Source organism: Vulpes vulpes, chromosome 8, assembly GCF_048418805.1.
Source record: "Vulpes vulpes isolate BD-2025 chromosome 8, VulVul3, whole genome shotgun sequence".
NCBI classification, from domain to species: Eukaryota; Metazoa; Chordata; class Mammalia; order Carnivora; family Canidae; genus Vulpes; species Vulpes vulpes.
The window spans coordinates 62,961,361-62,982,613 of record NC_132787.1 but is presented as its reverse complement, the minus strand read 5'-3'; the positions used below and the strand labels follow the sequence as shown (position 1 = coordinate 62,982,613).

Here is a 21,253-nt window from a genome sequence, read left to right as displayed (position 1 = left end):
CCAACTGTGATATTTTAGGGTTCTTAATGAGAGGCAGTGAAAAAAGTGGAACAACCTGATAATTGAAAATAAGGACCACTCAAAATGGAAGAGAAATCCAGGTACAAGAAAGTCAGCCTCAGTTATTACTGGTGAAGATGGTAGGGCGCTCCTACCTGGTACCCTGAATTAGACAGGAAACACTGTACTACATCGCATGTGAGTAAAAGCATAGGCTATCCCAAGTCTACAGGCAAATAAGCCTCCAGACTTAGATGCACTCATCCAAGAGATTTTAGAAAACATGCCTGAGATTGAGTTAGAAGTCTTTGCCAGGATGAGAAGAGGGACATCACCATAAGAAGCCTCCCTAAGCAGCAGACCCAAGGCCACTCTAGCCCAGGAATGTCATGTGTTCACATTTCATCTCTGCCTGCCTTGTCATTCCACCTCCCCAGTCAGGATTCCTACAAATTACATTGTCACTGATTTTTATTGAAAGGTGTTAGGAGAAAAGCAATCTATCCTGATGTATTTTCATTTTTAAGTAGGCTATACCAAATTGAATCTCTAATTGCCCCAATTTCAGCCCATAGAGAGAAAATTTGGGCCAGGATAGGGCATTTCCATATACAAACATGGGACAAGATCAGAAATTAAGAAAAGTTGGTAATTAGTGATGGCATCTCCCAGCTACATTGGTGTTTTACCAAATCTATGAAAGTAGGTAGAAGCAGAGGCCACTGAACAGGGTCCCGTTTCAGTGAAGTAAAAGGCTCAGCAACATGATCTAGTTTAACAAAGATTAAGCATCCATGACCTATCAGGCATGACATTCAATTCCTGGGGATATAGAAAGACAGGTCTATGAACAGAGACGTACAGCACTGTGAACCGGAACAATGGAGCACACGTAAGAGAAAGGGCAGTGTCTAAGGGAGGGAGCTGCCTTATCTGGAGAGTCCAAGAACAATAAATAGGAACCTCCCAAGTATACAGAGTAAAGACAAAAAGTGGGAACACACCTGAAATACCATTTGAAAATGTACACACAGTGAAGACTGCCGGGATGGCTGGCAGTTCAACTAGGGGTAATCAAGAGTCCAAACAGAATTAGGAGCTTGGATTCTCTCTTTCAAACAGTGGGAATCACAGACAGATCTGTGATCCAGAAAGCTCACCTTGGCAGCAAGGTGAAGACCAGGCTGAGACTCCTGGCAAACCTAGCTCAGTAAGCGCAGCTAAAGGCCAAGCGCAGAGGACACTGCTCATTGCCACGGTGTGTGGAGACTTCAGAATCAAAGACAGAAGTACTTGCATTAGAGCTCTGCTCTGGGGGATAGCGTGGAAAACACCACGTGCTAGATAAATCACTCTTCCTTCCCTCTCTTTCTCACGCAGCATCACACTGCACTTCAGAATTTCCTGTCCGGCTTCACCTGCTTTCAACTACTCACAAAGCCCAGTGTTCATGGTGCCACAGGTGAAGATAGAAATGGAGTCAGACTGTGACTTCACAGACGTAGACAGATATGGAAGAGAAACGGATGGCGAGACCACCCTCTGACGCAGCTGGCCCCGGGCCCAGCTTCCTCTTCGTGGGGGAGGACATGGCTGCATCTCACTGTGAGGTCTGGGCCATCTCCCTGAACTCCTCTGAGCCACTTTCCTTATTTGCCAAACAGACGGAGTCATTCCACTTGATAGAAAACTGATCTGTGCGGATGAAACGTACTACTTACATGCAGAGCTGTCTCCTTCTTTCCGGAGTTTGGAAAATAGAAATATTTTACTAACAGAAACGTTATACCTTATTTTAAAATGCAGTCCAGGATAGAAATTCTGTTTCTTGAAATGAAAACAATGCTTGCCTCCCAAAACATAGCTAAGATAAAGGAGGCAATAGTAAATTTTTATTGAAATAAATATCAGTTAGATTTTTCTTTAAAAGCTTAGATTTTAAAGTAGTCTTGAAAAAAAAACATTAAAATGCGCATACTTCAGTAGACAAAAGCTGGAAAATTTGTTTTGCAACTTGACATGGTAAGAAATGCTTACAAGGCCCTGTCTTCTCTTCCCGTGTTGTACAGTTTTCCAAGGCTCCCATGTCAACTCTGCGCCATCTGCGGGCGCTGTGGGCCCTGTGCCAGCACAGAAGCATGACTGGAGCTTCCCCAGACTGAAAAGCCAGTTCCCAAAGTCTGCTAGTGAAAGAACCAACACATGAGAGTGGGCAAATGTTTTCAAAATAAAATTGTTCTTGTTAAAATGAAACTTCAAGCACATTACATCAACAAACTGATCTCTTAATATCACTGGTTTTTCACATCTTTCACAGAGTAAGACTTCTTTCTACCTTTGGATAGGTCCTTCCTCTAAGTTTTCAATGGTCTTGCTCCCAAAGTCAAACTCCCATCCACATGACCCCTGCTTGTTAGGCAGAGCTAATGTAAAATATCAGATTATAACTTTGTAGTATTAGATTAGTTCTTTAAAGGAATGATTGGAAGCAAGCCGGGTAGATTAATGACTTAATAAAGAGGCAAACTGTTCTCATGAAACTTAATATCAGTCTATCTTCTATCCCCACTGAATGCCAACTTTGTTTATTTAACACCTACTCTGTGTCTGATAGCCACAATGCATCTGACATTTACTTTGTCTCCGGAACAACTATGGATTTGAATCTTGAGTAAATCACTTTGGTTAGTTACTATATTTACTCAAAATGACCAATGTAGGTGCTTTTTTCTTTATTCTTTACTAATTTTTAAAGACAAATGACATGAGATCATTAACACTTTGGGTACTAGGACAGCTAATTGCCTCTGCGATTCTCAGTGCTTCATACAGTGCCTGGTGCATAGAAAACTCTCGTGTTTATTAAATTCAATTTCAGGGCTCCCTTCCAAGGGATACTGCCAAGAGGTAAAGCTCTAAACCTCTCCCACCTGTACTGATCGCAACAAAAGGACTTAGCTGCTCAACTAATCCAGAACCATCACCTGAACTTAAATATAAATTCTGTATCTTTGGCTACACCAATCCTGGGAAATCTAACAATCTACCCTTAACATTTCAGGTTTAGAACTTGGCTGATTTCCAATAGCACTTTGTCCAAATTAAATGGTAGGAACATTATGGATTCTGGAGTAAATGTGCTTGATTAATCAAACAAGTTGGAAACTATGATGTTAATTTTTTGTTGTTATAAATTGATCACTGTAATTTTCACCCGATATGTCACATTTTGTGTATACATGAACATTTTAATTTTGACAGCTTTTAACAAGTTGACCTATTGTTACTTCTCCATGAAGTAGGTCAGACCTTCTTTCTACTTGTAACTATAACTTGATAAAACTTAATCCTGTCTGCTCATCTTGCTCCATGTTTAATAATTTTGGTTAAGTCAGCAAACGTGGCATATGGACGTGAGCTAGACTTACTTACAAAAACATTGCCAGCAAACTATCATCTTCATTCATCTTCAGTAAACTATCAAAAGGCAGCTGGTAGAACAAGGAGGAAATCTACTCCCCATTGTTTTTTCTACCTCATGCTGCCTGGAGCAGGAACAGAGGATCTGTCTGCCTGGAAGCCAAAATGCTCAACCCTGGTAGAGAATCGAGAATACACAGGGACCTATCCCAGCCTCAAAATGTGCACAGCAAATACCTTCCAATCTGTCAAATCAAACACACACACATTGAAAAAATAACTATATAGAGAGAAGGGAGTGGGGAGCCTGAAGTGGGGGTGTCAGCAAGCACATCAAGAAGTCCTTTGTAAATCCAACAATGTGTAAATTGAACTGTATGGTTTAGAGAACACCTAGAATAAACCTAAGAAATTTAAATGAATCTTACAGATTAAGCTTCTGGCTTGGCACAGCCTATTAGGATGTCACATTGAAAGGACTGGGCTGGTTTCTCCACAGCACTTTGCATCAGTCTGTTTAAGGCACAGGATTAGTTAGGTATTACCAAATACAGGAATATCGACATCAATTACATCCAATGAGAAAGATTAACTGTAATTAGGTCTCAACTAGGACAGTAGCAGGAAGATACAGTATTTGGAAACTCATTCCACACCAGAGTGTTTTTATTAAAAAAAAAAAAAAAAATAGTGAAACAAGCACACACAAAAAAACCCTTTTAATCAGAAAGTCTGATTAAATTCAATATGAACTCAAGTTCTCAAAAACCGATTGGACAAAGCCAACAGGTACATCAGAGAAAACCAGGCAGCTGCTGACAAGTCTTTGGTGGAAAAGTTAAGTTGCATACTTATACAAGCTGCCCTAATCCTAATGATTATCAAGCCCAAATTTTGTTTTTCAAAAATAGGTTTCAAGATATCCCAAGGAAACCAGACAGACACCACCCAAGGAATACAAAGATATAGCAATGGAGTTTAAGGGTAGAGGAAAAGCCAAATATGACAATATACACAAATCATCTATAAAATAAAATAAGTCTTTCAATCCTAGAGAAAAATGGGGAAGCCTCATGAATGTAACACACATGGAACTACCCTAAATATTTTCCCTACAACTGACTAAGCCACGAAATGACAGCTCAGGACACTATTAACATGTAGTTTTACATACAATATGTATGTAACTTACAGTAAGGTTTTTTTTCCTACTCAATTACCATTTTTTCTTTTTTCTTTTTTCTTTTTGCCCTAATTTTCTCTAGCAACATTTTTCCTTTGGTTTGACCAGTTGAACTCAAAAGGTTTGGAACCTAAAGTGAGTATCAACTCTTATTGGAATAGCACTTGGGAAATGCAATCCTAGAAAAGGCAAATTTTAACTGAAGTGGCTTGACAAAGTTAAGCATCTGCTCTCAATGGGACAATGTCCTCCACATTAATCACTAGGTTAATGGCTTCTCTTGGCTGGATCACACAACCCAGCGTGATACTGGTGGGCTCCATGGTGAGAGGTACTACAGAGCTATGTGCACAAACACCCACCCATTTGAGCTTTCAATAAATACAAGGCATTTTAAACCATTTCAGTAAAATAAATAAAAAATATTGCATTTCTATTAGCCTGTTTTGCCTCTTGAACTGGCTTGGAGTGTTGTTCGTGATAAAAGACACAGCAGTTAATTACTTGCTACTCCACGCTCCTTAGGCTTCACTACTTCCCGCTCTTCAAGCCTCAGCACCTTTTTTGCAGCAATAATGGTATTCTTCATCAGCATTGCCACTGTCATGGGACCAACACCCCCAGGGACTGGAGTGATGTAACCAGCTTTCTTTCGGACTCCTACATAGGAACAAGATGTATAGATTGCCTTAATTACGGCAAAGGAAACATATGCATCTTAACATACCATGGAAGAAGCATTCAAAGAAAAAGCAAGAATATATATATATATGCACCTTTATAAGCCTCAAATTCATAAAAAAAGTCATATCTATATTTGCCCAGGAGTAAAGGCTTTTGAACATACTAAAAAAAGAGCATGCATATAGTAAGAGTTGTTCAACGAATGTTTATACATCTAAATAGCTTATAATTTACCATCCATACTTTTCTTCCATATTAAATCAGTTCAAAAAGAAACACCTCAATGGATTAATTTTATGTAAGCTATAATTATAATAATTATTAATATTAATATATTACCAATTAATACCACTTACATATTTTCTTAATTTTACTCTACCTTATTTACTATTTATTTATTATATTTATCTAACTATACTGTTTGCTCAAAGCACCAAGCAAAGTAATTTTCTGGAAAGTGAGAAGTGAGATTTTTTTCTAACCCAGTCTTTTTTTTTTTTTTTAATATTTTTATTTATTTATTCATGAGAGACACACACACTTAGAGAGGCAGAGACACAGGCGGAGGGAGAAGCAGGCTCCATGCAGGTAGCCCAATGTGGGACTTGATCTGGGTATCCAGGATCATGCCCTGGGCTGAAGGCGGCACTTCAACCGCTGAGCCACCAGGGTAGCCCATCTAACCCAATCTTAAGGAAAAATTCTTAGACACCTAGGCTTGTGTCTGATTGTTTTATTAGAAATAGAAAGCTAGAAATAGGTTTACCAGCACAAAATTGAGATAAACATGATAGCTTAGGAACTCAAAGGAGAAATCTACTATATTTCAAAATTCAGGAATGTGGCTTATTCCTGAACCATTTTTAACATTTGAGGTTTGTGATCTCTCCTCTTAATGTGAAAAGGATAAATCTATAACACCTTCTAAGAAACTCGATGGTTTTGGAAAGTAACTTCATTAAATTTTCAGACTTATTAAGTGATAAAGTTGTTTTAATTATGAAGTAACCCTAAGAAAAGAACACCTCTCTGAAAAGTTTAGACCTGGTCCCCATAATTTTATAATATAAACAATTAAAATAATTCTAAAAGGACTATAACTTAAGATTTCTCTAAATTCATGTGAAATGTATTTTGAATTACCCGAGTAACAGAAGCTGGTTTTGTTTTGTTTCTTTAAAGTAATTTCTAGGGATGCCTCAGTGGCTCGGTGGTTGAGTGTCTTCCTTTGGCTCAGGGCGTGATCCTGGGATCCCGGGATCAAGTCCCATATCAGGCTCCCTGTGTGGAACCTGCTTCTCCCTCTGTGTCTCTGCCTCTCTCTCTCTCTCTCTGTGTGTGTGTGTGTGTGTGTGTGTGTCTCATAAATAAATAAATAAATAAATAAATAAATAAATAAATAAATAAAATCTTAAAAATAAAATAAAAATAAAATTCTAGTCATATTTAAAAAGAAAGAAAGAAAAAGGAAAATAAATTTCTACCTACAATGTAGAGCTCAAACTCACAACCCTGAGATCAAGAGTCACATGCTCCACCAACTGAGCCAGCCAGGTGCCCTCAGAGCAATGTAAGTTAAAAGTAAATAAGCCGTTCTAAATATCCATTAAAGGTAGTATTTACTGATTTTATATTTTAAGAAAATCATACCATTTACCTTCAAAATCCACATCTCCAACTAACTTGGGTTTAGCAGTGATGGGATCTTGAACTCTATTTATTCCCACATCGATGACTGCAGCTCCCTCCTTGATCATATCTGCAGTGATCAGATTTGGAATGCCTGCAAATGAGAGAGGAATGATCACTAGTCCTAAAAGGAAGATTATCCTGTCCATCTTGTATGATTTCAATTTTTAAGAGACCTGGAAGAACTAATTAGCTTGCCTGATGAAAACCTGTAAAAACCATTAGCCAAGGAACCACTGAAACTTCATACAGTAAACAGACATGCTGGGAGGCTTTTGAAGTAACATTCACCCATCAAGGCGATAGCGGAAAGCCAGAAACCAACGCTGCACGCACCGTTCCCGCCTCATCTTTGTGGGCTACTCACAGCATCACTGCCGGAAGAATGGTGAATGGGTAGCAGTGAGGCAGGCAAGTTCTAAGCTAAGAGATCTATCCTCACCCTTCTGCAGCGAGGCCCTGCCATCCCCTCCCTAGGGTTCTTACCTGCAGCAGAGATCACAATGTCTGCAAGAACTGTATGTTTCTTCAGTTGTTCTTTGGGAGTATATCGATGAGATATTGTAACCGTGGCATCACCTAGGAGGTAAAAAATACATGTCTTAATTTCTGAATCAAAGCTGAGATTGTTTTAGGTCTCAACTAGGCAACCCATTTTAGAAATTCACTGTCTCTGAAGAAGTAATTGACTTAATTCATGTATCATATCTTCTGAACAGCTAAGTATAATTTACTTTTCAACAAATAATACCCAGTTTCTTTTTTAATTTAAATTCAATTAATAACATAGAGTATATTATTAGTTTCAGAGGTAGGGTTTAGTGATTCATCAGTTGCATATAACACCATACCCATTCCCTCTTCCCCTCCAGTAACCCTGTTTATTTCCTATAGTTAAGGAACTTCCATTTTGCCTCCCTCTATGATTTCATCTTTTTTATTTTTCCCTCTCCTCCCCTATGATCCTCTGTTTTCTTTTTTTTAATAATAAATTTCTGTTTTGTTTCTTAAATTTCATGTGAGTAAAATCATATAATTGTCTTTCTCTGATTGACTTGTTTGCTTAGTATAATACCCTCCAGTGCCATCCACATTGTTGCAAATGGTAAGATTTCTTTTTTTTTTTTTTTTTGATGGCTGAGTAATATTCCATTGTATGTGTGTATGCATAAAATCACATCTTCTGGGCAGCCCAGGTGGCTCAGCAGTTTAGCATCACCTTCAGCCCAGGGCCTGATCCTGGAGACCCAGGATCGAGTCCCACGTCGGGCTCCCTGCATGGAGCCTGCTTCTCCCTCTGCCTGTGTCTCTGCCTCTCTCTCTCTCTCTTTCTTCACTCTCTCTCTCTCTCTCTCTGTATCTCATGAATAAATAAAATCTTAAAAAAAAAAAAACAACAACAACCTGCATCTTCTTTATCCATTCATTTGTTGATGGACATCTGGACTCTTTCCATAGTTTAGCTATTGTGGACATTGCTGCTATAGACATTGGGGTGCAGGTGCCCCTTTGGATTACTATGTATCTTTTGGGTAGATACTCAGTTTCTTATAGCTTTTATCCTCTCATCCTAGATCTATACTTTGGAATCATTTTTTTTTTTTTTGAATCATTTATAATTACATTTATTCCTTATCCTATTTAGCAGCCTTTCAAGAATTTTATCTTTCCTAAGCAAAATATCACTAAAATTACTCAAGGTTTAAAAAATAAGCATGTTGAAAGGTATCTAAAAATATATAGTTTTGCCATTATTTCTGATATAATCAGGTAAGGTCATACATCAATCACATGTGATAACTGATTTAGGAGTCTTTTTCTCAGACAAATTATCAGAACCTGACGTAATGATACACTACAGTCTTATCAAGTCAATTCTTTTCAATGGCCTAAGATTATTTTCTATCAAATGACACAGAATGGGATACTTACTTTGAACTGTTTCTTAGTTCAAACTCTCAAAGCCATAATTGAAAATATCTAATTGCCTCTAACCATGCTTACACTCAAAACTCAAATATATTTCTAAGGCACATCCATTTCTGTACTAGTTCCCCAATAAATGAATATAAATAAAGTCTCAGGTGACAGGAGTTCAGCTTCTCCTACGGAAGATTATTCCCCATATATCTGTTAACAAAATTACAACAAACGTGAATACAAAGTTTAACAAACACAGGATACTCTGAAGGTTCGCACATAAGGGAGAAGGAAACACTCCTATGAAAGCCATTTCCTTACCTCCAGGGCGTTCATGTGCCCCATCTGTGTGGAGCAGCATTGCAATGGGCATTCCAACATTTTTTGACCTCCCAGCCACAACCACATTCTTCCCTAGGGTTGGAATGCCTATAAAGAAACATATATTTGTATGAAAAGGAATGCTAGACTATGTTAGAATGAGCACCAAACAAGGAAGGCAGAGGGCCTAGAATGTCAATCTAACTGTGATAAGGAAGGGAGTTTCTAAGCTTGTTGCCTCATCAGTCAAGGGGGCCCATCACTTGCTACACATCCTGAAGGCTAAAAGAACAGGAGACAAAACACCCTGGAAGCTACAAAATTTTATGAGTGTGCACTATCGACACAATGAAACCTTAAGTTTCCTTTACGGAGGCCTCTAGATTAAATAGCAACAAAGTCAATATAGGCAAATAGCCAAAACAGGCAACTGCTGGGAGAGGCAGGCTCTGTGGGCAGGACTGGGGGACATGTGGCCAGAGTGTACACTCTGGGACTATATATGGTCTATTACCACTTGGGAGTACTAACTGCAAGTTAGTACTTTTCATGATACTAACACAGACATACAATTACGGGATATACCTACCAGTTCGCTTAATTATTTCCCAGACACCCCATGGGGTAGCTGGTAACATGGAATACTGGTCCAGACACATTCGCCCTACATTAATTACATGAAAACCATCAACATCCTTGTCAGGAGAAACAGCGTTGCAGACCTTTCTCTCATCGATGTGCTCTGAAAAAGAAATCAGAGCAGCAGCTTGAAGTCACTGTTATGTAGTTAGCGCTGCTTGACACCAGCTTATCTGATTTATCTTGCAAACCCATTCCCCTTCTACCTCCATAATTTACCTCTTAGTCTGCACAGAAGGAACATACACCAGGCAAAGCCAAATGCCAATATCAAAGGCAGTGTCTTCTTATACAACTGCTTTCCTCTGCTGCTATTTTGTATCCATTCCAAATCAAAGAGTAATTAGTATTCTAAGTAGGTCTGTGCATACCTAATAAGATATTCACTCTCTTGAGCTTACCTCCCCTTTAAGTCAAATCCACATGAGGCGCTAGGTGTATAAAGTAGCTAAGAATCCTCTCCTCAGAAATCATTCTAAGTGGCAGAGTCCAAAACTCACCTGGAAGAGGCAGCTGAACAAGGAGGCCATCTATATTATCATCATTATTTAGTTTATTGATTAAATTCAATAGTTCATCCTCTGAAATTGAAGCTGGTTTCACAATTGTCTCACTGTTGATTCCTGTAAGAAAATTCCAACGTTAAAATAAATAAATAAATATATATATATATATATATATATATATATATATATATATATATCTCAAGGCATTTACTGAGCAACGCTATGTTGCCTGCCATGGCATTCTAACATAGAGGTTCTTCATCACACCAACCCTGGTAGCTAAAAAGTTCCCAAGTCACCTAAAAAAGTAACTTCACAAATATACATGCTAGAGGATGTTGGCTTGACAATTCTCTACATTATTCTACACTATCCTCATGAACCTCTATTTATAGACAAGGAGACTGAGGCTCAGCAAAATTGAAACACAAGCCAGCCAGTGATGAAGGCAATCCTTCCAGTTCCAGAGCCCGTGTTGTTGCTACTGCATAGTGTTTCCTCCCAGCATCTTAAGAAACCACAGCTTGCTATTTTCTAGAGGTTCCAAAGGTTTTTCGATGAAAAGAGCAGGAGGCCTCAATCCTCAGTGATAAAGAACAGAGTATACCATGGACTCACAGCCCAGGCACATGGCCCAGCCACACCAGTGGTTTCACAACCTCTCAGGAAAGAAGGACACCCAGGGCTCACACCACTGACCCACAGAGGAGGAGGAAGAGGCAGAGCCAAGCCTACACCCCTGATCTACCATCACAGAGTCAGTGGTATAGTGAGACCTAGAACACAAACCTCCCATCACCCAGACCCTCAGCTTCTGCATTCTAAACTCTAACACCGCATGATTTAATTGGCTTTGGACTAAGTTGGTAGAGAAGCTGAAAGCTACTTTCCAGCAGTCAGAGTCTTTTCCTTCAAACCCTAGGACTGTGTTCTAGGCCACATCACTGAGGCCTTCTTAACCAAGTGCTCAAACATCTCAGCCAGACTCTCCTTATTGCTCAAGAAAAGCAGATGTAAACTGTGTTCAAGGTCACTTGTCAAATGTTAAGACTAAAGACAGAATTTAGCTTACAATCCAGGAGACACTGAGAATACCAACCATTTTCTTTCCATCCTAGTTTATAAGCCTTCCAGGCAGAAAGGCCTAACTTCTTTATGACAACATTCTGGATACAGTTCAATCACATCAGCTTCCTCTGCTTGAATCTTCTAATCAGAAAAACGAATCATGAATGACAATGGAGTTTGCCTCAGATAAGCCACAATTTAACAGCAGTCAGGGTCTGAGAGCGACACATACCCACTTCGGCAGCTGCCCTGGTTTTGTTGAGGACATAGGAGTGACTTGCAGGATTCTCACCAACCAGAACCACACTCAGGTGTGGCCGCTTGTTGCCTGATGCCACCCATTCTTCCACCTCCTGCCGCACTTCCTGCTTGATTTGCTGGGCAAGTTTCCTTCCAGAGATGATGACAGCTTCATCTCTGCAGAATGCAACAACAGTCACAAAACCAAATAGCTTAAATTTCTGGGAAAACTAAAAAAGATCAGATTACAAAAAAAAAAAAAAAAAAAGTTATTAACTACCCCAAACTTAAAGAGTAGATTCAAACACATGGTCCCTAATCTGAGGGACAACAGAAATCTGAAGGGCAGTCTCAAAGTGACAAATCTGTGTCCAGCTACTTGTTCAGAAAGATAACGTTGACTGACATAGTTACTAGCATTACCCTGAAGCTTGAAGAGTTTACGTGAGTGAAGGCTAGTACTTGGCAAAGCTGGGTCTCATATCCAGCTCTCTCTGAATCCAGAGTCCAGGCTCTCACCACTATACCATCCTGCCTCCTGCCCCCTGACAAAAAGATAGACACCCCCCCGCCCCCAGTTTCCCACTGTTTTAATTTGCACTGTTTTATTTGACCCGTCACCACTAAGAGGTTAATGGTGTTTCCTATATGCTTATATACCATTTTGTAGTCTGTGTTTTGGACATGTTATTAGCATCTAGTCATATGTTTCAAACCATTTCCCAGTTAAGTCAATTGGCTTTGAGTTTCTGTGATGCTTTCACATATATAAATTATGTCATGCAATTAAACCAATAAACAATATTCTGGACAGGCCAAACCTCAAAATTACCATTGCTCCCCACAGCCCTCCTAGAGAAGACTTTCCCAGTGAGAATAAGGGCTGGCAGGGGACTAGAGGAGGTTCTATCTCATCGGTGACAGTGTGCCCTGGGGCCCTGGTGGCCACAGACCAGGAGCATCTGACACCAGGGGACGACAATTTCTAGGCAGGCCACTGGTCCAGCTGGTGCAAAAGCTCACTGCAACAGCAGCAGTGGTAGGTAACTAGACTGTAAGAACTTCTCCCCGAAAGCTCTTCACATTCACACACTCAAACCGGAGGACCTGTTGGTAGGAGAAGCTGAAGAAAGACGTAGAAAAAAGTAGAAACAGGGGATCCCTGGGTGGCTCAGCGGTTTGGCGCCTGCCTTTGGCCCAGGGCACAATCCTGGAGTCCCGGGATTGAGACCCGCGTCAGGCTCCCGGCATGGAGCCTGCTTCTCTCTCCTCCTGTGTCTCTGCCTCTCTCTCTCTCCCTATGTCTATCATAAAATAAATAAATAAATCTTTAAAAAAAAGAAAAAGAAAAAAGTAGAAACAGAACAGCGATCATGCTCATAGTAGATGGAGCAAGAGAGGTGGAAACTGCTATTGGAGGGGCAACGAGAAAAGTCAGGGTCTGAAAGAACCTCCAGTTCCCAAAACCATGTTCAGACCTCTGAGAGGCCACTGCTTCCTAACAGGAACTGTTTATGCAGCTCTTCCTGGGTTCTAATGTGGAAGATTCCTGCCTTTCTTATTTCCATACATGTCCTTACAATAAAGTTCCCAATACTTCATGTGTGCTAAGCACCTGCTCCTTAAGCATAAAGGTCTCAGTGGAAACAAGTCTTTCCCTTTAGTTTTCAGTCTCAGTATCAATGAAGGATGCTTCAACCTCAAGACCAATGAGACACATGATTGTCTGAAATATTAAGAAAATTTCCCCTTAGAACACATATCCAATTCTCAGGGATAACACCAAGGTACTGGTTATCTTGTATGGTCAGATAGAATTCATTTTTTTTTTTTTTTAAGATTTTATTTTTAAGTAATCTTTACACCAAGCATGGAGCTCAAGCTGACAACTTTGAGATCAAGAGTAGCACATTCCACCCATTGAGCCAGCCAGGCACCCACGTATGATTCATTTTTAAGACTACTGTTATTTAAAATGGAATTTTAAAGCTTCAACGGTCTTTAAACCTTCCATGCTTCTTTCCATTAAGATTAAATACCTATTTTAAACCAGATTGAAATGTCTTAGATATAAAGGGGTAATTTCATATCTAAACCTTATATTAATTTGTATTTATATCTTGGGGGGTAGTAAAAAGATAAAATTTTATAGCAAACCAAGTACTATTACCCAAATTTTATGTAATAACACAAGCATAGCACAAAACAGATAACAGCATTTCACATATGCACATGGTATATAAGGAACTGAAAACATGTTAACATTCGCAAATCTATTTTAGATTTAGAGTTGAAGTGGCTTCATTCAAAGGGCTTTGGATACAAACACCTCTAGCAACATTCCTGGGGAACAGCCCCAGTCCAAAAATGCATTCCCAACCCTGGAATGTTGTAGAATGAAAGATTATTTTAAAAGAGCTTACAACAGGGGATCCCGGGGTGGCTCAGCGGTTTAGCGCCTGCCTTCGGCCCAGGTGTGATCCTGGAGTCCTGGGATCCAGTCCCACATCGGGCTCCCTGCGTGGAGCCTGCTTCTCCCTCTGCCTGTGTCTCTCCTTCTCTCTCTCTCTCTCTCTCTGTGTGTGTGTCTCTCAAGAATAAATAAAATCTTTTAAAAATATAAAAAAAAAATAAAAGAGCTTACGACAGTGATTTATACTGAATGAAATAACAAAGTACAAGGCACATATATTCAAGAAACATTAATTTCTTACTCTCTTTCGTTGGTTAGATTTATACACATGCATATCCTTAATATAATATATATATTTACTTACACACTCATAAGGATATGTGTGCCTTTAATTGCATTTTCTTAAAAAGTTCCTTTTAAGGGGCGCCTAACTAACTTCAGTTAGTTAAGTGTCTGCCTTGGGCTCAAGTCATGATCTCAGGGTTGTGGGATAGACACTACTCACCCCCCATATGGCTACAAGCTGGTTCCCTCTCCCTCTGCTCCCACCCTCCCCACCCCAGCACTCTCTTTCTCTCAAATAAATAATTAAAATCTTTTTTAAAAAATCTGAAAGCAATACACTTAGACAAAACGGTAGCAGCACATTTGAGCTAAGAATGATATACTAAAATTAAGAACACAGGGTTCTGGGAGAGCCCAGTGTTCCAAGTGCCAAAGGCAGGTTCTGGATGTTATGCCAATTAGCTTTTAAAAAGCTGTTAGACAGCAAAAAGAACCAAAAACAAAGCCACAACACAATGAGTATCTTCTCTAATATAAGGTGTTTTAGCCCTCCTCTACATATACAACTCTGCAAAATGTGAAACACAGTCCTGCCAGTGAGTCATTACCTAATTTCCCATCATCTCTTTTGCCAAAGGGCAGATAAAGCAACTGCTACCCCAAAAGAAACAGAAAAAGAGACTCAGCACAGTCCCACAGGAAATCCAAAATGTATGAACTATACTAGCTAACACTTATGTAGGAATTAAACGCGTTTCACGGATATGTTTAATAATTGATTAAAATTATAAGAGAGAATAAAATAAAATGAATGAATAGACTAGAAAGAAGTTGCAAGGACTGTTCAAATAAAATTAAATCCAACTCAGTAGCATCTTCACTTTTTTAATTCAATAGCTTTTCAAAGCACTGTAATCTTCCATAAAAAATTAATTATCGGGAGTGATAATTAACTGAGCCTGGGTGGCTCAGTCAGTTAAGTGTCTGCTTTTGGTTCAGGTCATGCTCTCAGGGTCTTGGGAACGAATCCTGCATCAGGCTCCCTACTCAGGGAGGAGTCTGCTTCTTCCTCTCCCTCTGCCCCTCCCCCTGCTTGTGCTCTTTCTCTCTCTGTCTCTCTGTCTCTGGCTCTGAAATAAATAAAATATTTTTTAAAAATTAATTACCAGGTGCAATTTACAATTCATGAACAGATTATTCTAGAAAGAGTTCAGTTATCTACTAATTAATGGAACCAGTAATGAGTAAAGAAAGATACAAAGGGGGATGCAACTAATATCTATTAAACACTAGGTATTTTGCCAAGAACTTTACATACATTAGTCTCACTTACCTTAGGCTATTATACTAACTCTGGCATACAAAAGTGGAAAGTGAGGACGGTAGAAAATAAGATTCAAACACAAACAACCCTCTGTCTCCAAAGTTCCATTTTCCCCTACACCCCAGTCTACTATAGCACTAGCTCTCCAACCAGGAGTCTACGTTCCTGAAACCCTCCACCACCACCCCCAAAAGGAATACATGCAGACTCATAAAAGATATTATTGTTTTACATTTCCTGGCCATCAGTGATCAAAGCAATACAAGGAAACCATAAATACCATAATATTGTCTTCAGACATGAGGAAGCCTAGTAAGTTCATTCAGAAACACAAGTGAAAGGAGGGCATTTGTTACTGGAGAGCGAACAAACTGGTCCAGTTTTCTAGGTGATGAATTAGAGGATCTTTAGAAATCTCTTCAATCATGAAAGCCACAGGCACAGGAGGCCAGAACTCAGGAAGGGAGCTTCGGGGAGGAGAACAGACAGTAACGGGAGATGGGGCCAGGAAGACAGGTCAGGGTCAGAACAAAAGCCCGGGTCTTCTTTCAAGGACACATCAATCCGCATGCTGTGCTACAACAGCACAGTGGCAATGCTTCTTGTAACATTTTTTTTTTTTACACTGAATGGAAAGTACACACGTGTTCTAAAGGGAGTTCCACTGGGAGAAAAGACCTACGATGATCCCTGAATTCACACAGCCTAGCGCAGCGCCTGGACGAAAGAAGGGGCTGCTGTTGCAAGGCTCAGCCCACTGGCAATGCAAAGGCTCTAAAGATGCGCGAGAGAGTGCGCAGATTTAGGGAGAGAAATCACAGGCCCCCAGAAGGCTCTTCAACCTAGGTTTAAGAATGGGAGTTTGAGGTCTGGAAAAATGAGAAAAAAAAAAAAACAAAAAACAAAAAACCAACAACCTATGACCTCGCTGAGAAAAGGCAATCAGAGCTCTTTCTCTCCTCCTCTCGGGTATTTTTCCCTTCAATTTACTCAGCCCGGCGGTGACTAGCTCCGGGTGGGCCGCATCAAAGCCCTGGAGACCACAGCACATTTATTCCTTGGGAGGGAAAGGGGCCGCTTGAAGAGCAGCGGGAGCTACATCCACCTCCCGAAGGAGGAGGGCAGCGCGGGCACCGGGCGAGCAAGCCGGCTCGGGGATTTCATCAGACTGCACCAACTCCCCCCGCCGCTAGGATCCCGGCGCGCACTCGGGGCTGCTCCGAGAGCCCTTCGCGGCGCTCGCCCAAGCGCCAGGCAACACGGCCACGGGCGGCCGGCGGGTTCTGGCCGGTCACCTCCGCACGCCGCCGCGTTAGTCTGGGCGTTACCGCGCCCGCCCGCGCCTTCGCTCGCTCCGGGGGCCCCGTCCCGCCCCCGGACTGGCCCGGGAGAGGGCGACGCCCCGGGGTGGCGGAGACCCCTTCCCTCGGAAAGGATGGCTCCGGGCATCCGCCCGCCCGACGGAGCGAGCGCCCGGGTCGCAGGCTGCGGCCGCGCTCGGCTGCCACGTCGCCCCGCCGCCCCGTCGCCCCGTCGCCGCCCGGGACGGAGATGCTCAGCCGAACGTCCCTCGGCGCCCCCGGGGAGCCGGGCGGCCCCCACCCGCGGCTCCCCGCGGCTTTCGGCGCCGACCCAGCTCCCGCACCCTCTTACCGAACTACCGAGAGGTGGAAGGGGCGATGGCGGAGGCGGCAGCTCCGCGCCGGCCGGAGGAGCCGGATGGCCAACGTGGACGCGATGGAGACAGCAGCCATCACCCGCGCCGACGTCTGCTCCGGGAGAGAAGCGCGCGCGCGGGCCGCGCGGTTATACCGCTGCCGCGTGGCAGGCCCCGCCTCCCGCCGGCACCCATTGGCCCCTCCCAGCAGGGCCCGGCTTGTGATTGGAGCAGGAGGAGCCAGCCGCGGGGCCCGGGGAGGCTCGGAAGCTTCGGGAGCCCGCAGTGGTTGGCTGAGGAAGGCAAGCCCCTGCCCGACACCGCCCGAGTCACCCAGGCCCGGCCAGCGCCGGCGAGTTTGTTCATTCATTGCTGGAACGAGTGTCGGAGCGCCTGCCGTGTGCCAGGCACCGTAAAATAGGGGACAGAAACACAGGCAGATGGAAGAACGATGGAGTTAGAAAGAAACTGTTTGGCAAAATCATAGTGAAATCATAGTGACGTCCATCATCGATGGATGTCAAAACAACTGGATCCAACTGGATGAGGAACAAGGTGATGAACTTACTGGGTTATGCCAGATCTTGCAAGCAAAATGCAAGACACTCAATTAAATTTGAATTTTAGACAAATAATTTAGGAGGAAGGGTCATACTTGTATTAGGGTAGCATTGGCTGTATTAGGGCACCTGGGTGGCTCAGGTCGCCATCTCCTGGTCCTGGGATGGTGGGATCTGGATTGAGCCCCACTGCGGGCTCCCTGGCCAGCGAGGAGCCTGCTTCTCCCTCTCCCTCTGCCCCTGCTCCGGCTGTCTCGCGCGCTCACTCCCTCTCTCAAGTAAATTTTTTTGAAAAGACAAAGGATGGTATTCGATGGTCATCTGCAATTAAAAGTAAACTGGGCTTCCTGTATTTTATCTGGCTGTCCTTTTTGCAGAAGGCCTTCCAAATAACATGAACAGCCAATTAACATATTTTGTATGTATTATATCATATATATTTTTACAATAAAGTAAAAATAAAGTGTTGAAGAATCTCTCCCACAAAATACTTATTAATAGTAAAGGGGGGAAATAATAAACTTACAACAAGGAAACCTGAAAGTCATAACCTTTTTTTTTTTTTTTTTAAGATTTTATTTATTCACTCATCCGAGAGAGAGAGAGAGAGAGAGAGAGAGAGAGAGAGAGGCAGAGACTCTGGCAGAGGGAGAAGCAGACTCCAATGTAGGACTGGATCTTGGGACTCCAGGATCATGCCCTGGGCCAAAGGCAGACGGATGCTTAACCGCTGAGCCACCCACACGGCCCTGAAAGTCATGACCTTAAACAAGAGGTGCAAATTACACCATCATTAAGGAGACAAACACACAATATGGTGCATTAAGGAGGACACATCAATTCATAACTCTTAACAAGTCTGAAAATTGAATGAAGTGGTTTTTCTAAACCATTAAGTTCCCTAAAAAATGTTATGAATTTTTCATTTACACATTGAGAGGGGAGAACACAGACCTGAAACAGTCCAGAAAGAAGCCATATTCCTGAAATTTTGGAATATATTATTAGATCTTAATCTAATCTCAAGGAAATATCCAACAAATCCAAATTGAAAGATGTACTACAAGAAAAGTGGCCTGTACTCTTTGAAAAAATGTCAAAGTCATGAAAAACAAAGAACAATGTACCGTTTTAGATGACTCCAGACCTGACAAATGTAATGTGTGATTTGGGACCAAAAGATTATTTTTCTTTTCTTTATTTCATTTTTCTTTTTCCTTTCTCTTTGCTTAAGGGATATTACAGGGCAATTAGCAAATATTAATAAATCTGTAGATAAGCTAATAGCATGATATCAGTGTTAATTTCCTGCTTTAGCTAATTATATTGTGATTACATAAAAGAAAGTACTTGCCTTTAGAAATAAAGGGACATCATGTCTTCAAATGGTTCAGGAAATGCGTATATATATTCTATATATATCCTACTAGTATCCTACTGTTGACCAAAGGCCTTCCAAATAACATGAACAGTCAATTAACATATTTTATATGTATTATACCATATATATTTTTACAATAAAGTAAGCTAGAGAAAAGAAAACATTACCAAGAAAACCACGAGGAAGAGAAAAATACATTATAGTCCTGTATTTATCGAAAAAATTCTACATGGTAACTCAAGCAGTTCAAACTTATGTGGTTCAAGGGTCACCCATATAAATATTAGTTTTTTAAGGGTGTCACTACAGAATATCACAGACTGGGTAGTTTAAACAACAGAAATTTTTTTAAAAATTTTTCATGAGAGACACAGAGAGAAAGGCAGAGACATAGGCAGAGGGAGAAGCAGGCTCCATGCAGGGAGCCCGATGTGGGACTCGATCCCAGGTCTCCAGGATCACGCCCTGAGCCAAAGGCAGATGCTTAACTGCTGAGCCGCCCAGGTGTCCCAAACAATAAAATTATTTTGTCCCAGTTCTAGAGGCTGGAAATACATTTGGGTTTGTTTGTTTCTTTTTTCCCTTGAGGCCTCTCTCCTTGCCTTACATATGGCTGCCTTCTCAGTGTCCTCACATGGCCTTTTCTTTATGGCAGTACACTTCTGCTATCTCTCTCCGGATGTCTTAATCATCTCTTCTTATAAGGACACCAATCAGATTGGATTTGGAGCTACTCTAACCATCTCATTTTAACTTCATTATGTTTTTGAAGGCTCTATTTCCAAATACAGTCACATTCTAAGGTACTGGGAATTAGGGATTCAACAAATGAATTTGGGGGAAGGCACAGTGCAGTCCATAATGATGTATATATATAAAGAGAGAAACTGAGAAAGCATATGGCAAATGTAACATATTAACAACCGGGAAGTAGGTGAAGAGCATACAAGCGTTCTCTAAACTTTTCCTGCAACCTTTCTATGTGTCTGAAATTTTTTCAAAATTAAAAAAAAGAAAAAGACCAGTGGAGGCACCTGGGTGGCTTAGTTGGTGAAGCTACCAATTCTTGGTTTCAGCTCAGGTCATGATGTCGGGGTCCTGGGATCAAGCACACGTCTGGCTCCATGCTCAGTGGGGAGTCCACTTCAGGATTCTCTCTCCCTCTGCCCCTCCCCACCACTTACCACTTGGTTACTCTCTCTCTCTCTCTCTCTCTCTCTCCCATAAATAAATAAAAATAAATAAATAAATAAATAAATAAATAAATAAATAAATAAAAAGAAAAGAAAAGAACAAGTGAAAAAAGAAAAAGACCAGTAAGATTTCTACCCTCATGGCACTTAGGGATAAGGTAGACATACAGTGAACAAGAAAAGAAGGTAAGAAAAATAATGTGGTACTGAGAACCCTCAAAGGGCAGATGTGAAGGACTGTGTAGGTCAGAGAGATACAGGAGAGCTTGATTCTTGTTTCACAGAGTCGAAGAATGAGTCTCATGGACAACAGAGAGTGAGTAAAGCGATAAAAGTTTATTAAGCAAAGATAGAGAGAAAGCTCTCAGAAGTGAGAGGAGTCCTGACAGGGTTGCCACTGAGGGCTTTTAGTGGCAGTCTTGGATTGAGAACTGATTACGAAGCTTGTGGCCTTGAGATTCTTGTGCAGTCTTGGTTTGAGGAAGGACTATTTGATAACACCTTTAATGACTTACTTCTTTGTGATCTGATGAGTTTCTATGATTACTTGGTAACCATCAAGGGGAGATACTCCCTAAAATTTTGGAGCTAGGGAGCCAGATTTATTTTTAATTTTTTTTCTCTGTTTTTGCTGCCTTATCTCTGTTTCATTGGGATGGGTAAGAGCCTGACTCTGGGCCTTTTGGTGTCCTTGGGATTTATGGGAGCCCAGAGATTTATGGGATCCCGACTTTGGGCCTTTCCCTTATCTTTCTCTGCCTAGCCCCATC

General features: G+C 41.4%; 2 protein-coding genes across 43 annotated transcripts in view; one reads left to right on the top strand and one right to left on the bottom strand.

Moving 5' to 3' along the window:
• Nucleotides 1-3,360, top strand: part of SLC4A5 (solute carrier family 4 member 5) — a 104,653-nt gene extending 101,293 nt beyond the window's left edge. For 28 of the 42 annotated variants that reach the window (XM_072766945.1, XM_025994521.2, XM_072766949.1 and 25 more), the window contains one exon: nucleotides 1,381-3,360. In XM_072766945.1, the coding sequence (XP_072623046.1) occupies nucleotides 1,381-1,546 (166 nt within the window). In that variant the 3' untranslated portion in view covers nucleotides 1,547-3,360. The remainder of the gene's footprint in view (nucleotides 1-1,380) is intronic. The other 14 variants (XR_012003097.1, XR_012003094.1, XR_012003095.1 and 11 more) reach the window with 1 other exon arrangement.
• Nucleotides 2,218-17,540, bottom strand: MTHFD2 (methylenetetrahydrofolate dehydrogenase (NADP+ dependent) 2, methenyltetrahydrofolate cyclohydrolase). The gene is made up of 8 exons (XM_025994522.2): nucleotides 17,346-17,540; nucleotides 11,663-11,847; nucleotides 10,357-10,479; nucleotides 9,807-9,959; nucleotides 9,218-9,325; nucleotides 7,463-7,555; nucleotides 6,945-7,070; nucleotides 2,218-5,263 (listed from the first exon to the last, which is right to left on the bottom strand). The coding sequence occupies exons 1-8, from the start codon at nucleotides 17,444-17,446 to the stop codon at nucleotides 5,100-5,102; spliced, it is 1,053 nt and encodes a 350-aa protein (XP_025850307.2). The 5' UTR covers nucleotides 17,447-17,540; the 3' UTR covers nucleotides 2,218-5,099.
• Between the last annotated feature and the right edge of the window lie 3,713 nt (nucleotides 17,541-21,253).